This window comes from Pistacia vera, unplaced genomic scaffold, assembly GCF_008641045.1.
Source record: "Pistacia vera cultivar Batoury unplaced genomic scaffold, PisVer_v2 Contig757, whole genome shotgun sequence".
Lineage (NCBI taxonomy): Eukaryota > Viridiplantae > Streptophyta > Magnoliopsida > Sapindales > Anacardiaceae > Pistacia > Pistacia vera.
In genome coordinates this window covers 499145-517174 of record NW_022196620.1, presented here as the reverse complement: position 1 = coordinate 517174, position 18030 = coordinate 499145, and the positions used below count along the sequence as shown (strand labels likewise).

Here is an 18030-nt window from a genome sequence, read left to right as displayed (position 1 = left end):
TCTGACTATACAAAATGAAGCTAAACCCCCTCAAGTGCTCGTTCGGAGTATCCTCGGGAAAATTCCTAGGATACATGGTTAACCAACGGGGAATAGAGATCAACCTTGAGAAAATCCAGGCTCTCCTCGACATGAAAAGTCTAACCAGCAAAAAACAGGTCATGAGCCTTAATAAGCGAATAGCGGCGCTAAGTCTCTTCATATTAAGGTTAACAGATCGCTGCTTGCCGTTCTTCAGTGTTCTAAAGGCCAATAAAAAGTTCGAGTGGACTCCCGAGTGCGAACAAGCATTCCAAAGTATTAAAGAACACCTCGGGAAGCCACTTCTTCTGTCTAAACCTCTCCCATAAGAGATCATCCTCCTGTATCTGTCCGTCTCTTAGTTCGCGGTTAGTGCAGCCTTAGTTCTGGAGGAGGACAAGGTCCAATGGCCAGTGTATTATGCTAGCAAGCGTCTGTTGGATGCCGAGATGCGGTATCCAGAAATGGAATGGTTAGCCTATGCCCTGCTGATCGCTTCCAGAAAGTTGTGACCTTACTTCCACGCCCATACAATCCATGTAATGACTAATTACCCGCTCAGGCAGGTCCTCCAGAAGCCAGAGGCATCTGGTAAATTGCTTAAATGGGCCATGGAATTAAGTCAATTCGATTTGAAGTACAGACCGAAATCAACTATCAAAGAGCAGGCTGTTGTCGATTTCATATCAGAATTCTCATACCTTCCAACGAGTGAGTCGAAGCAACAGCCCAGCGAAGCCATTCAGGAAACCGCTCAAAATCTATCAACCTGGAGCCTCTACGTCGATGGATCATCAAACAGAAAGAGGGGCGATGTAGGTCTTCTCCTCTTGAGTCCCGAAGGGGCTCACATTCATGGCATTCTCCAGTTCGGGTTTAAGTTAACCAATAATGAGGCCGAGTATGAAGCTCTGCTCGCTGGACTATGGTTAGCCAAAGAAATGGGTGTAACCGCGATCAGTATCCACAACGACTCCATGCTGGTCGTTAACCAGATTTTAGGAGAGTACCAAGCCAAGGAGGAAAATATGATCCGCTATTTGAAGAAAGCTAAGGCCGTACTCGAGTCATTCAAGCACTTCACGATCACTTAGATTCCTAGAGATAACAATTCTATGGCAGATGCCTTGGCAAGGATAGCCTCGTCATTTGACTCAGATGCACCAGATAGCATTCCTATTTAATTCATCGAGGACCCCCAGTATCATCTCGATCGAACAGGCCGTGAATGTAACAGAATCAGATTCTTGGATAACCCCCATTATTCAATACCTCAGGGACTACGAGACCTTGCCTGACGACAAGGTCGAGGCAAGGATTTTGCGAACAAGATCTGCTCGTTACACCCTCATCGGAGACCAGCTGTATAGGAGAGGGTTTAACGCCCCCTTCCTCCGATGTGTAACCAGCGAAGAAGCAGATTACATCATAAGGGAAATACATGAAGGGATCTGCGGTAATCACACCGTCGCACGATCTCTCGCTAACAAAGTTGTTCGTCAAGGGTATTGCTGGCCTCGAATCTAAGAAGACACCTACAACTTTGTCAAAAGGTGTGATAAGTGCTAGCAGTTCGTGAACATACCGCGAGCTCCTTCCTACCAAATGATAACCATGACCAGCCCTTGGCCATTCTCCATGTGGGGAATCAATCTTATTGGTCCCATGCCAGTCGACAAAGGGGGAGTCAATTATGTCGTAGTTGCAGTAGATTACTTTACCAAATGGGTAGAAGCCGAGCCACTAGCCGCGATCACGACCAAAAAGCTCAAGGACTTCGTTTTCAAAAACATTGTGTGCCACTACGGGATTCCTCATACCCTCATCTCAGATAATGGTAAACAGTTCGACAACGAGGAGTTCAAACAGTTTTGCGACGAGTTGGGTATTCATAAAAAATTCATCTCAGTCGCGAGACCGCAAGCAAATGGTCAAGTTGAAGCTGTCAACAAAACCATCAAGCACACTCTGAAGGCTAAACTTGGCGTAGCCAAAGGGAATTGGGCCCACCATCTTCCCGAAGTCCTATGGGCATACAAGACAACTCCGAGAACCTCTACCTTAGAAACCCTTTTTTCGCTAGCATATGGTTACGAAACGATGATCTCTGTGGAGGTAGGAACCGGTTCACTACGGAGGGACTTGTACAATGAAGCTGATAATGAAGCGCTTATGAGAGCAAGTCTGGATCTTATTGAAGAACATCGCAGCAAGGCTCTGCTAAGAATAGCAGCCTATCAGCAACGCGCGAAAAGGTTCTTCGATTCTAAGGTCAGACGAAGAGACTTCCAGGTCGGCGACCTTATATTGAAGGAAGTTCTTCTCGGTACTCGAGAACCAAGTGCAGGAGTTTTGGGACCGAACTGGGAGGGCCCATACCGCATCGCTAAAGTGATAAGACCGGAGACTTACCACCTAAAAAGGCTAAATGGTTCCATAGTACCGCGAGCTTGGAATGTTGAACACCTCCGACCTTACTATCAGTAATTCCGAACTCACATTTTCCTTATAAAGCTTTTATAACCTTTGTAAATAACGGATGTAATTCAGTTCTTTTGTAATCGCTTTACATGAACAATTCTGTTCGCATAGAATGTGTAGTTATGTTCGCATAGACTTATTCCAGTGTAATTATAAGCAGTTAGTATGCGATCTAATATGTAATGAATGATACAAAAATTATAAGTACTCATAAAGAATTACCAAAAGTGATCGTTTTTTGTAATAAAAAGGAGTACATAATCAAGCAGAACGAAAGCTACAAAGGCGGATCACTGATCCTCGTCCCTAGGCCCCAGAAAGGCGACCTCTACATCCCCAGACTGGTCGTCGGCTTCCTTTTCGGGTTCAACCTCTAGGACGTACTCCGGATGTTCTTCCAGATTAGGTCCTCGAGCTATTTCCTTAGCCTTGGCCTGCGCTAGAATAACCAGTTCGTCTCGGTACTCACCAGGGAGGTCGGACAGATCCATCTCAAGGTTCTTCGCCTGAAGGGCAAAGATGGACCTGATCGTCCAATCTGCAGCCTTGTTCTCCATATCCGTTTCCTGCTGCTGTATTTCTGCAGTTAGCGTAGTAACGCGACCCTGAGTATAATGGAGCTCAACCTCAAGCTCTGATCGCTGCCTCTCAGTAGCCTCCTACAGATTGGCCCTTTCCTGCTCAGCTCACGAAGCTTGTTTAGAGGTATTTTGAAGCGCTTGATCCTTCTCACCAACCTCCCTAGAAAGTTTGGCCACAGTCCGCTGGAGCTCCTTCACCTCCTCGCCGCGTTTTTTCAGCTCAATCTTCTGAAAGTCCACTACACGGCGGGCAGCGTCCCTTTCAGACATGTGCTGGTCTGCCTGAGCGATGGATGAGTCTCTGTCTGCTTGTGGGGCCTCCAACTCCTGCATAAGCCGCGCATTCTCCTCCTGCAGCTCGACCAATTCCTCGGCAGACCCCAGCTGAGCCTTCTGCTGGGACATATGCAGGGAAAGCAAGGCCTGCATGATAAAAGCAAAAAAAAGTTACTCTCTTCTAAAAAAAGAGTAAAGGTCCTCGTCGAGGACAATTCGTTTACCTAGCTCAGGAGTTGGAATGATGTGGACAACAGGTCGATGAAATTGGAGGCCACAAACTGTTTGAACTTCTCCGCAAGCCCACATTCCAACAGCGTTAAAACCACTTGCTGCAAATGATCCGGGAGCTGGGCCATCGAGTCTAGCACGGGTGTGCCTGCACCCTCGGTAGGTAAAGCTTGCCCCGCGGGCTCTTTGCCTGACCTCCTGCCGGGGTCTGTAACCGCTGGTCACGTCAACTGACCTATGGAAATGTCGGTCACACCTCTAAGTGGCCCTCCCGAGCTAAATGCTTGGTAAGGTTGCGACCTCTCGAGCTGAATGCCCAAGCCTTCCTCTTCGAACTCTGACTCCTCGGTCCGAATTTGTCACCTCTTCTTAGGCCTTTGGGCCGTAGTTTTCTACTTCGGACGAGTAGTCGAAGATGGGGGAGCTCCCACAGGTCGAACTGGAGCACCCACCTGTGCCCCTCTAGTGGGGGGACCGTTGGGAACAGCTCCAGTTGGCCCGGTGGTATGCCTCTAGGGGAAAGAGAATTGTCTTGATCATGGTGACTTGGACACCCGAGGAGGCATGGTCGCTGCATGTGAACACCGTTAGTAAAATAATTCGCTGCGAGAAAAATTAGAAAGGACAGTCTAGAAACTTACTTGGTGGGGGCTCTAAGGCTGCGTCCACGTTGAAGAAGCCGTACCTCCGCAAGTTCTCAGTTGTCACAAGCAACCTCGCGTCTCGACTTTCCGCGGGCAGAAAACCGAATGAAACAATTCTGTCTGGGTCCGCAAGCAAGTTCAGACTGGTCGTTCTATTAATTGTCAAGGAAAACAAACAGCTCGTTAGCGAAGAACGAAAATCGAGTGAGTTCAGAAGGAAAGAAAACCTACTCGGATCCTAAAAGCGGCTTATGCCTTCATAACGAAAAAAGAAAAATTTTGTGTCGTATGGTCCCGCATTACTCGGATAGCTATGTATCCCCGCTTGTATTGAGTTTCGCCTGCATAAGTACCAAGAATCCTTGTCCTTGCTCTTTTTTATGATGTACGAGCAACCGAGCTCAACTGCGGTTAGCTCGCCCAGACGATTCTCCTGACACACGATGTACATGGCAATGGCGATCATGTACGCGTTCGGGGTGAGCTGCATTGGTGCGATCCCGAATTGATCAAGGATCGACCTAGTGAAAGGGTGGAAAGGGATCAACCCCCCACCCTTGAAGATATCTTCCGAGATCGCGACCATCCCAGGCAGTATGCACTCTGTTGCGGAAAACCTTTACACTGACAGCGAACTAGTCAACCACCCTTCATAGCTCGTTGGCGGTAAGCGCCGAATAAATTTCTCAAGAAGGGCCCGCAGGGGCATCCTCTACGGCCGAGGTAGCTCCTTCCTTGGTTCTGGTCATTGGGGGGTCCATTTTACAATTTGCAAAAATGACAAAAAGGTACCATTCAGTCTTCGTACATTTTCGTACGATGACATAGAGGAAAGCTTTTCCTCCCTAAACCCAGAAAAACCCTAACAAAATACTTAAAAGAGCCACCACCAATGGCTCCAACCCAATGGAGAGTATTTCATCTCCGATGAGCTACCGACGGACAGTTATCGCATGATAACTATCGAAAGCAACAAACATTGAAGATAAAACAAGGGAATCATCTTTACCTCTAGGAATGAGAAAGATTGGCTCTTTTGTTCTGAATATCGAGCGAACACCACTCCGAAAGGCAAAGAATCAAGGCTGGCAAAAGTTTCTTGTTCTCTGAGAATGAAAATACTGTGACTTTGCCTGAAGAAAGCTTGGGTTTTTATAGTGAAGGAAATGACATTTTGGTTTCCCGAAATCAAACGACGTTTGGGCAAAAAATGCATTTGACCGTTGATCGCGACCACGTGTCACGAATCAACGAAGAAGAGTGACAGTCACGCCTCAAGAAACCAGATCGTCACCCCCTTCCGTTGAAACGCTCAAGCGACGGCACGTTTTCCCTTCTCCACATTTAATGCGCCCACAGCCGAATTTAATGTTCTGATAGGGAATGTCGTTTCGGCATGGCTTACATTTAATGCGCATAGCTGACACTTATTGCACATAAGACACGTCTGTCATAACAAAGAGCATTTCATTTAATGCACCTGCTACAAAGGTGCAACGGATAATATCCGAAAAGATCGTTACCAGAAACACTCTTCATCATTAGTCGCGAGGCGACGTGACTCTTCGGACTTCTCATCAATCACAAAGCGACGTGATTGTTCGACCCCATATCACGTCAATCGCAAAGCGATGTGACCGACTACAAAGTGGCATGGCCATTTGTCCTAAAAATTTACTAAGTGAGAACAGGTCGGGAATTCCCTCAGGTTAGGATCATCACTAGTACTAGGTAACCGTGACCAGGTCATTGATCCTGAGGTCGCGGATCATCCTAGGTCGCTTATGGGAAGATGTCCTCATGATCTCCTTTGCAATCAGGTCGGATCGGCCAACATCTCTTCAAACACATCAGATCAAGGCATTTATAGTTTCCAAGGTTCGATTCTCAAACCTTAAAAACTAGGGGACTTCTGTTATGCCTGAAAATATAGGGCTGACGCAAGACTTAGTTAGCATAAAAAGTCAGAGCTTAGGTAGGCCCGCAGCCAGTTAGAAGCAACCACATCGCGTGGTGACCTGAGCAGCACACTCCTGTCAATAAAGTGGGTGCGCGCCAGACCAGCTGGAAGCCATAATGATTCCACGTGTCCAATCCCTGCACCAAATCACGTAAATCACTCTGAAAGATGGGCAATGTGACATAAAGAAGGATTTGCACGGATAATCCCACCAACTCACAGATTTAGTAATGATAGCCTTAATCCATTCCACTATAAATTAAGAGCTCTTCTCTCATTTAAGAGATGAGCTACTCTCTCTCAAAAATATATAGCATTCTCTCTCTTGTACAATCATTTGCAAGTCAGTCCGCTAACGCGACCTGACCTCTATCATTAATACAAAAATCAGTGGACGTAGGATTCGCTTCCTTAGCATCCGAACCACTTTAAACGCTATTTTCCATTGCATTTACTCTCATTCTCGCATTCATGTGTGTCTTCTGGGCCCGCTCAGTATTTCACACGTGCGTTTGGTTGGTGTCAAAATCACGCATCAACAGTTTTCGATTTTAACGGTTGAGTTTGGAGTGATATATCGTGCATTTTGGGTGTTTTGTTGGTGATTTTACTCTATCTTTTCGTAACTCTTTTGTGTATTTCACTTTGTTGGAGTTGTGATAAAGCTCTAAATATGTGTGGAATATTATTGGTGGATTGTGGTTGTTGTAAACACTTTTTATCATAGTGGATTTAAGTGAATCATTTGATCCCGTGGTTTTTCAATCTCTTCACATTGAAGAGGTTTTTTCCACGTAAAATTGCTTGTGTCTCTTGTGAATTTGATTGTTGTTTTCAGACATATTTACTCAAGGTTTTGCTCCTCACAGATTCATTCAAGTATGAAATATTTTGTTAGTACATTATTTCTTTTCACAAGTTATATTGAATTGTACTAGCTGCAATGTAAAACATATTTTGTTTGGTTTATAATATATCTTTATCTACTTAAATTAAAAATTGAGGAAGTCTAGAAGTCAATTCTTTGAAATTTTGGAATGAAGCATAAAGCTAAGAATTTGGTTAAAAAACCGGGTCAACCACAAACTGGTTTGGATTCGGTTCGACTTATACCCTGAACTGAATTTTCGGTTCATTTTAGTCAAACCCCTAACCAGTTCGGGTACCCAATTTGAACACCCCTACTAATTAAGTCATTAATTAAAATTTGATATTGAATTTTGATGTATTATTAATACATTATTAAATGATAAGTGTCAATCAATATGTCAATTTTCAAATATTAATTGCATATTGTTACGAAACTTCTTTTTAATTAGTCAATATTTTGAAGTACAGTTGGGTTGCTACTTGGCGAAGTCCGCAACCATCGTTACAGACTTGGAGATTTCGTCTGCTTCTGGCCGAGAATCACGTATCGACACTGGACAATATTCGACTTATCCGATTTTTATATTTCTATAAATTCATGTGAGATGTATGAAAGTCTCTGTATATATATAAAATACGTAGCTGCTGCTTCTTGGAAAACTGTGGCTTATCAATTTTTGTATCACATAAAGTAGGTAGCTGATTTTGTTTGGAGAACTGTAGCTTAATGGTAACTCGTGATTTCTTAATTAATAACACAATATTTGACCTATTCATGGGACGCAACATAATAATCATCGAGGTTTAAACATAGTAAGTAGATAATGACAGCAAAACTATTATACCTAGGGACGTAGTTAGGATTGTGAGTCCGTGAGTTCAAAATATCAAAATTGATAAATTTACAATAAAATATATACTGAAGTAATAAGCATAAAAAATGTACTTTTAAAAGTTATATATACCAAATTATCAATTTTACAATTGTCTTAGACGATTTTTTATATTCAAAAAACGTTGCATAATTGTTTCATTGACAATTCCATCAAATATATATCTCTCTCTCTCATTCTATGTAATAAGACAAGCATTTAACAATTGATCTCCCATTCGATTCCGTAGTCAATTTTTCACAATCTTCATAGAAGAAAATGCTCTTTCAATACTTGCAGTTGCAACATGTAATATCAATGCTAATTTAATGTTTAAAAAGATAACAACACAAACAAAAACACCCTCATTTTCTACACTATACTCCAATCAATTTGCATATTCTCTAAATCTAATGAGATTAAAACGACGCATTAAATTCTCAATTGCTCGCTTTTTAAAATTATGATTGTGTGGTTGGCAAAGTCCTTTTTGTAAGCATGTCTTTCTCACTTTGTCTCTATCATTAGGATGATATTCTAAAATTTTAATCCTCAATCCAAGATCTGTAGGAGGATTACTCAAGTTAAACTTAACATATGTTTGTCTTGAACAAAATTTCATAGGCTTATTGTGAACACTATCGTGACACCTTGTGTTTTGTTTAATTGATAGTTCCTCATTAGAAAACATTCTTTTGATAAAAAGTTTGTCCATAACTAAAGAAAATAAAAGAATTTTTATTATCAGAAAGATAATTTATTTGCAATTACAATTAAAAAACAACACAAATTTATCAAAATTCAACTCATAACTTAGGTTTTTCAAACAATTTCTACTAATCCAATAAAATTCAACGCATAAACTCATGAAAGCTCATCAAATCTAACTGTAAATATCAAGCAACTAACCAATATATCGAAATTAAATCAAATCTCCAAATCTCTACAACTTAGGATTTCATCAATTATTTAAACCATATTCAAAATTAACTCAATAATTAACCACAATTTATCAAACCCAACTTAAAATAGCAATTAATTAACCCATACCTCAACATAAACAAGATTAAATCAAAACTCACATTAAAATTTAAGAATTATTTCAAACTCATTTATTAAACTCAACAAAAACTCATAATTCATGATCTTTCATCAATTAAAAAAGCTAAAAAGAAATAATTAATTTTAAGTAAAAAATTAAAAATAAAATTAGTATCATCTTATTTTGTAATCTAAACGAGTAGTCTTTTTTGAGTATCAAACCAAAAGAAAAATATAATATAAGAGCAAAAGAGAGGAAATAAAAAAAAATAAAAAAGTTTAAAAAGTATTAATTAATAATTTATTTTGTGAGATTAATATGAAGTTAATTGAGATTAAAATTATAAAATTTATAAATTATTAATAATTTTTGACAAATTTTTGAAAAATTAAATAGGTTAATTGAACCACGAACTACTACGTGGGTACGTCATACGTGCCTGAATATACCCAAAATTGGAAAGACAAACTTAAAATTAAAGTAGATGCCCTTTTATATCATAACAGAAGCAAACGACAACACCATACACTAGAGTCCAATTTCTGCAAGAAGGAATAATTATCACTTACAGCAATAGATTAGTTTTGGCATAAACGCAATATCATTTATATTTAATTCATCATCTTCTACTGTTCTACATATAAGTACAATGATAAAGCTAGCTTCTATTCAGACCCAGTTCCAATGGCATTCTCTGCAAGTCATAGCAATTCACCGATCCTCCTGAAGAATCCCATTAACGATTTCAAAAATCTCGTTAAAATCCCATCTGGGCACTTGAAATTTTTTCCTAGGAATACCCAAGCCCCAGTCCATGCTACAAAATCAGCTTTGGTGCAGCCATTCACATCTGAAGAATCAAACTCCAAGTCGATAGACATGCCTTTACCCATATTCCAGTTTGAAGAATACATGACCATGAAGGCAAAACAAGTTAACAGAGCACTCGATGAGGCAGTGCCCTTGCAACTTCCGGTAAAAGTACATGAAGCTATGAGATACTCTCTTCTCGCCGGCGGCAAGCGTGTCCGCCCAGTTTTATGCATTGCCTCATGTGAATTAGTGGGAGGAGATGAATCCTCAGCTATGCCAATCGCTTGTGCGCTAGAGATGATTCATACGATGTCGTTAATTCACGATGATCTCCCGTGCATGGACAATGATGATCTTCGACGAGGAAAGCCGACAAATCACATAGTTTTTGGTGAAGATACCGCAATTCTTGCTGGTGATGCTCTCCTCACCCTTGCCTTTGAACATGTAGCGGCCAAGACGTTCAATGTTTCACCTGACCGCGTGGTTCAAGCCATTGCCGAACTAGGTTCAGCCGTTGGCTCAAAAGGGCTTGTGGCAGGGCAAATTGTGGACATTGACAGTGAAGGGAAAAATGTGAGTTTGGCCGAATTGGAATACATTCATGTGCACAAAACTGCAAAGCTTTTGGAGGCATCGGTGGTTTGCGGAGCAATAATGGGAGGAGGAAACATGATTGATATAGAAAGAGTTAGAAACTATGCAAGGTGTATAGGGTTGCTATTTCAAGTTGTGGATGATATATTGGATGTTACGAAGTCGTCTGCTGAATTGGGGAAGACGGCTGGGAAGGATTTGGTGAGCGATAAGGCTACATATCCGAAGTTGATGGGCATCGACAATGCTAAGAAACTTGCCACTGAACTGGTGGCTCAAGCCATTGAAGAGCTTGCCTATTTTGAAGATGCCAGGGCTGCCCCATTGTACCATTTAGCTAACTATATTGCTAGTCGACAAAATTAATAAGTAAAAGTTGTATTTCATGTTGTTCTCTTCTTATTTGATTTGTATGATGACAAATTAAAATTTGTATACATGTCATCGTTTGTCTGATTAGAGTTTGAACTCTGGCTCCTGAACCTGAAGTAACACAAACAATAAAATTGGTCTGGCGTTTGAAAGCATATACATTATTTATATATTGTCTGACTACCTTAAAGTTTACTTTAAACTTTAAGTTTCAAATTGATACTTGAAACTGCGGTTTAAATGAAAAATATCCATGAGATTTATTTTTAAAGTTCAAGTTTATCTATAAATTGAATTTACAAATTTCAAGTTACAAGTTACAACAATATTGTAACTCAAGGGAAAAAAAAAAACATTAAATTTTTTAAATGACCTTAAGAATAATATATATAGCGCTCAAATAATACAAGAACTAAGATCAAGATGCATGTGATGATCCAATATCATAAGAATAACCTTTATTAAAATATATATTTTATATATATATATATGTATCTCACTATTAAATGCATAGAGCACTAAATTTAGTATGTAAATGAAATGTTAAAGTAGAATAACAACAAATAGTAATAATAAAAGAAGATCATTGGAAAGGCAAGTAGTGCTTCTTATTCGATTTTCGCATGAAGAAGTCAGATTGCTGTGTTTGACAGTAGGATAATAAATAAAATAAGTACATCACTACTCTACGTATATTAAGCTTTCTTTAACGAGTATTTGTCATTAGATACAGATCTGTGGATCTAAAAAAAAAAAAATTATGGTATGAATGTATATGATAAAGATTATTGTTTGATTGTATCACATGCAAAGCATATTACGATTGCAATGGCATCTGCTCTCCGCTTGAACTCCATGAATGGTCTAAGAAACCTCGTTAATTAGAATTCCATTCGGCTAACGGAAACTTGTCCCTACGAAAAGTCCAGGCCGAATCAGTGGAGCTGTTAAAGCCATTCGCAAGACACTTTAACGAGTTTCCAATTTGAGAATCCAGGAGCATATGTGATGGTACGAAGCAAATTATCGACACGACAAGGCACTAGATGAAACAATATTATATTGTATTTGGTGCAATGCAAAACTGAATGGGATTATACAATATGATAAATTCAAACTCCAGTATGAATTTATTGAAATCAACATAAATAAAAAGGTAATTATAATTATAATTTTAACTATGTTTTTTTGTAATTATATCTAAGTTTGATTTAATTTAATCTTTTCTGCATCATATTATTCTTATAATTAACCAATGCAAGAATTCATTATTTGCATAATTTTAATCAGTTAATTATATTTTAGTAACTATATAGACAATTGGTGTGCTTGGATTCGATATAACTCTAATATGTTTTGTATTGACACTAAATCCAGAGCTTACCACTTCAACAAAATCGTATTTGGGGCTGTTAGAGTTGGTCAACTCACTTTGGTGTTAAATTACCAATTTTTAAAGTGCAACGGAAGATTTTACCAAGTTGATTAATGACTACCAAGTTAAGCATGAATCAACAACCAGAAGCGGTAAAGATAAAACACACAATCATATACATGGTTTGATTAAAACCACTCTTAGCCTATATCCATAGGACCTCATCCAGATCGAAGCTAATCTACTATAACAACGAACATTACAAGATATCACTTAGAGTTGATTTTAGCTACAGCAAAGAGAACTCTATGTTCTACGTTACACTAAACACCACCCTCTGAATCTATAATGCTTTGTCGCTTCTAGGATCACTCCACACCAGGAACACTCCCAGAAAATGCTTGAGCTCCACCCAAGCTTCACTCGCCGAAGAACACCTCCAACTTCCACGACTTGAACTCCTTTCAATCTCTTAGCGTAGTAACCAAGTTCCAGCAACAACAAACAATAAACAAAGATGAACAAAATGATTTAAGCATTAAACCATACATGGAACTTGTCAAGGAATAAACTCTCTGAAAATTTCAGAGCACAAACAAAAATAAAGTCCAAGTTCAAAGATGCAAGGGGGAAGAAGATGGGTTTAAATAATCCTTGCTTGACCAATCTCTTTAAGACAAGTGGCAAACAATCTCTTTCATCTTTTGTTGGGACCACAAACAAAAGGTCACCAGCTTTGTAGGACCACAAGAGGAGAGGCGGACACCTATAAAAAGAAAACTCACACAAAAACCATGAAAGAGATAAAACTTGATGGGCAAGATAATATAAGAAAGACGCCACATGTGCAAAAAGAATCAGAGTACAAACAAATACAATATCAAAGGTTGGCTTTACAAATGAGCAAGAATGATAAATGCCAATTTCGTGCTCCCCAATTCTTGTCAAGTCAGCAAACAAGGCTGACATATGATGGTCCAAAAATGGAAAAGATTCCATCTATCTTTTGGGACCACAACCAAAACAGGAAAAAACTTATTTTCTTGGACCACAAAAGGATATTGGGACACCTGTAGGTGGTCCAAATGACAACACAACAGATGGACAAAAAATATCTTAGTTGACAAAGATAAAGGATATTGGGACACCTGTAGGTGGTCCAAATGACAACATAATAGATGGACAAAAAATATCTTAGTTGACAAAGATAAAAATGTAACTTGTGCAAAGTGAGTCAGACATGTGATGTTAGCACAGAAGAAGAGTGTGCGCACACACGACGTAAAATATGAAATGAAATGCAACATGTATATGTTTGACTTCAGTGTGCACACACACAACAGCTGTGCACACATACAACATAAGTTTGACAAAAATATTCAACAATCTCCCAATTTGTCAAACTTATGAACAAAGAAACAAATTGATCATAAGATCAATATAAACTTGTCTCATAGAAACAACCAATCAAATAAACCGAGACAAGAAATAAACACAAACACAAAGACAACAAAAAAAGTTAGCCAACACAATATGAATCAAGGCAAATATGAAACAAAAAAATCTAAGAAATTCAACAAGTAATTAGGCTAAAACAAACTCCCCCTCAGCAAAAGTTCATCAAAGTCAATCAGTTCATATGAGCCAAAACATAAACATATAAAGAGAGTTCAAAAATTGTAGCAAAAATAAACAACTTAAAAATAACATATCCAACTTCTAACTTCATTCCCCCTCAATTCAACATCCTCTCCCCCTCTTTGTTCATAAGGTTTGAACAAAACCTCAATGGCAACTTGATCTACAAGTGGGAAGAATTCATCAGCTTGCTTTCCTGACAGAGATGACTTCTGAAGATCCATGAAGCAAATGGAGAGATAAAACTGAAGAAACAAACAAGATTAGAGCAAAAAGTTGAAAAAAAAAAAAAATCAGGGGCAACGCAAAAGGGTTTTATCGCAGACAAGAGGTGTGATAGCACAATAAAATCAAAACCTTAAAAACGAGATTCACTTAAATAAAGACTCTACTCAAACAGATGTGCGCACTGCGTGATAGTGTGGGCATACAACAAGCAAACTTAGCAAAATGTGAAAGCATTCAACATATTTGAGCACGCAAGGAGCAGACATAAAGAAAACAAATCTTTTAAAACAAGTTGTAAGCACAACATCCCAAAGAGACATCAAAATTTCAAAAGACTGACTTTATTGAACAAATTAAAAAAAAAAAAAAAAATGATGAAATGCTTCACATAAATTTTTGAAGGTCAAGATAGTCAATCTGTGCAAATCATCCTAATCAATTAAAATTTTCAATCTTAAAAGGCACAAAAAATCATACAAAAGTTGTCAACATAATGCAATCAAAACAACACTTCATCAATCACACACAAGTGAGATAAATTTCCAAGAGCTTGTCTTAGTGTGTGATAGTGTCCTAAAAGGGGTTAAATGATACATTGGTCAATTTAAAATTTTCGCAAGAGAAACTCCCTCTTCCCTCATGCCCAACTATATTTTGCATTTTTCTTTTTCAGCATAGAAAATAAAAATTTTTCTTTTTATTTTGATTAAAGGGAAAGTAACTCTCAAACATAACCAAAATGTAGCTTTCACACGTGCAAGAAGGTAGTCCTCTTAATGGTAGATTTTCCAAATATAATGGTCTCTACAAATCAAAAAATTACTCAAAACAACTTTCACACTTGATGCAAGGTAGCTCTTTCATAATGGTGACAAGAATAGACAATCAACTCATGATGCAATAAGGTCATGTTATAGAGAGAGTCTCAGTGGACACAACATACCAAAGTTAGCACACTGATAGGAGAAAATAAATGACAATTAGAATGCTAGCACATATCAAGGAGTCATGACAAACAAAAATAAAAGTAACATGTTCATGCTTTATTCATCAACTGAAATGAAAAACTATTCAAGTTGAAGTAGTCTAATGAACTTCCTCAAGAAAACAAAAGTATCATAGTCAAGTGCCTTTGTAAATAAATCAGTCAATTGGGATTTTGAGTTCACATGAGCAAGTGCAATGATGTTCTCCTCAACTAACTCTCTAATGAAATGATGTCTTATGTTAATGTGCTTAGTCCTAGAATGCTGAACTAGATTCTTAAAGATGTTAATGGCACTCGTGTTATCACAAAAAATAGTCACACAATCTTGATCAACACCATAATCATTCAACATTTGCTTTAACCATAAAATTTGAGTGCAACAACTTACTGCGACAATGTACTCAACCTCGCAGTGGACAAGGACATTGCATTTTGCTTCTTGCTGTACCATGTGACAAGATTGTTTCCAAGATAGAAACATCCAACTGAAGTACTCTTCCTATCATCCAAACTTCCTGCCCAATCCGCATCACTATATCCAACCAAACAACTGGTAGAATCTATATCCAACCAAACAACTGTTAGAATCAAATGAGTACCAAAGGCCAAAATCACACGTACTTGAAACATATTTCATGATTCTTTTCACTACATTCAAGTGCAACTCAGATGGATTAGTTTGAAACCTAGCACAAACACCAATACCAAAGCAAATATCAAATCGGCTTGCAGTTAAGTAAAGAAGAGTTCCAATCATGCTTCGGTACATCTTATTGTCTACCTTTTTACCATGTTCATCTTTGGACAATTTAAGGGTAGCACTCATAGGGGTTCTAGCATGTTTTGCATTCTCAAAACAAAATCTTTTCAACATGTTTCTAGCATACTTTGATTGGGAAACGAACATGGCATTATTCATTTGTTTAATTTGAAGTCCAAGAAACATACTCAATTCCCTTACCATACTCATCTCAAACTCATTTTTCATCAGGCTAATGAATTTAAGTGCATGTGAATTAGATATAGAACCAAACACAGCATTGTCAATGTAAATCTGTGCACACATGATTTCATTGTTAACACACTTGATAAAGAGGGTTTTGTCGGCATTGCCTCGTTCATAGTTATGCTCAAGAAGGAAAGTTTTCAACCTTTCATACTAGGCTTGTGGGGCTTGTTTCAAACCATAAAGAGCTTTCTCCAATATGAATATATGATCAGGTTTGTGAGGGTCTTGAAAGCCAATCAGTTGTTCAGCATACATTTTTTCAGTGAGCATTCCATTCAAGAAGGCGCTTTTGACATCCATTTGGAACAATTTGATCTTGAGGTAGCAAGCAACATAAAGCAACAAACGGATTGATTCAAGTTGAGCAACAGGTGCAAAGGTTTCATCAAAGTTGATTCCCTCAACTTGAGTATATCCTTGAATTACAAGCCTAGTTTTGTTCCTGACAACATTACCAAACTCATCAGTTTTATTTTTGAAAACCAATTTGGTACCTATTATGTTGATTCCCTCTGGTCTTGGAACAAGTATCCACACATCATTCCTTTCAAATTGTTCTAGTTCTTCTTGCATTGCTTCAATCAAATTTTCATCTTCCAAAGCTTGTTTGACATTCTTCGGTTCTGCCAGAGACACATAACAAAGATGGTTAATTTCATTTTGTCTTCTCCTTCTTGTAACCATTACTTCATTTGGATCTCCAATCACAATAGAAAGTGGATGAGTTTTTTGAACCCATGTTGGTGGATCTTTTCTTCTTTGATTTCTTCTTTGAAGGTTTTCATCCGAAAGATCAACAACCAACTCTATCCCCTCATTTTGCAATGATGAATTAGCAGATGATTCATTGCATGGAGCATATCCCATTGCTGTGGCACCAGAAGTAGGTGACAATACATTTGCCGAAGGTTTAGGTTTAGGAGATTCAGCAGTGTTCACACCATCTTGTGTGGGCGCATGAGGAACAGATATGTCTTGAATTTCACATTCTCGTGAATATTCTAAAAAATCTTCTGCATTACTAAACACAACATTAATGGATTCTAAAACTTTTTCAGAATCTATGTTATAAATCCTGAATGCATGGCTATTGGAAGAATATCCACTAAAAATGTCTTCATCACTCCTAGAATCAAACTTACCTAGATTCTCTATATCATTCAAGATGTAACATTTGTATCCAAATACATGAAAGTAAGAGAGATTAGGTTTCTTACAAGAACTTGTTATTTTGAGTGAATATTAAGCCAGTATATTTCTCGCGGGTTGTCTTTGCTATTTGCTTTTTTGAATTCAGAGAGTTTGATCCTAATTTTGTGAGGAGGAGTCCTCTATTTATAGCCACTAAGTTAAGGTAATGATTACAAGTCTGTAAGTGGGTATGTGTCGTGCAAGTCCTTCCTTGTATCCCATTAGGTGATAACTTAGGAAATATCCTTAAATTATATGGGGTTTGTACAAGTGTGGAGACCACATTCAATCACAGTCAAAACTTGAGTTTACTGAGTTAGGGACAACCATATTCTTGTTGTCTTGGGGTGATGTGGCAGATTCTGGGCGGCGCAAAGCCTTCCTTAATTTTGATTGGTGCTCGTTAATGTAAGCTTACATTAGCCCTAATTTTTTAGGCATAATAGAAACTCCCCAATTCATGAGATTCAAGGAATTGGATTTCGAGAACTTCAAGATTATGTCGTGACCTAACTTGACTTCATAAATGCTTGCTCAAGTTGAGTACTAAGGTGTAATCACATCATTGCAGACAACTTGAAGCCGACTGCTTGATCTGACTTCTAAAATGTAGTCTTGATTTGATTCGCAAACTGTAAGCAAGTTGTGAACTATGCCTTGAGAGTAACACAAGCGACCTGACGTGATCGTTTACTGAGATCTATCGATTTGAGCTTGATCTTGTCTTGAGTCATTGGGATGTGTTTAGAACTCTAACTATTATTCATGACCTGAAAACACTTAGAAAATTTCGTGGTTGAAAATTCTGAATCAGCTTGTTTGGTGTTCGTGTTTGACATGT

General features: G+C 38.5%; 1 protein-coding gene across 1 annotated transcript; it reads left to right on the top strand.

The window, feature by feature from the left end:
• The first annotated feature begins 5581 nt into the window (after positions 1-5581).
• On the top strand, positions 5582-10754 carry LOC116115956 (geranylgeranyl pyrophosphate synthase 7, chloroplastic-like). Its single transcript, XM_031402082.1, has 3 exons — positions 5582-5604; positions 6691-6709; positions 9624-10754. Exons 1-3 carry the CDS (start codon positions 5582-5584, stop codon positions 10752-10754), a joined length of 1173 nt encoding a protein of 390 aa, XP_031257942.1.
• The last annotated feature ends 7276 nt before the right edge of the window (positions 10755-18030 follow it).

What these genes read in the sequence shown, in the direction of transcription:
- LOC116115956 (XM_031402082.1), top strand. Translation starts at nt 5,582, where the DNA reads ATGCGCCCACAGCCGAATTTAAT.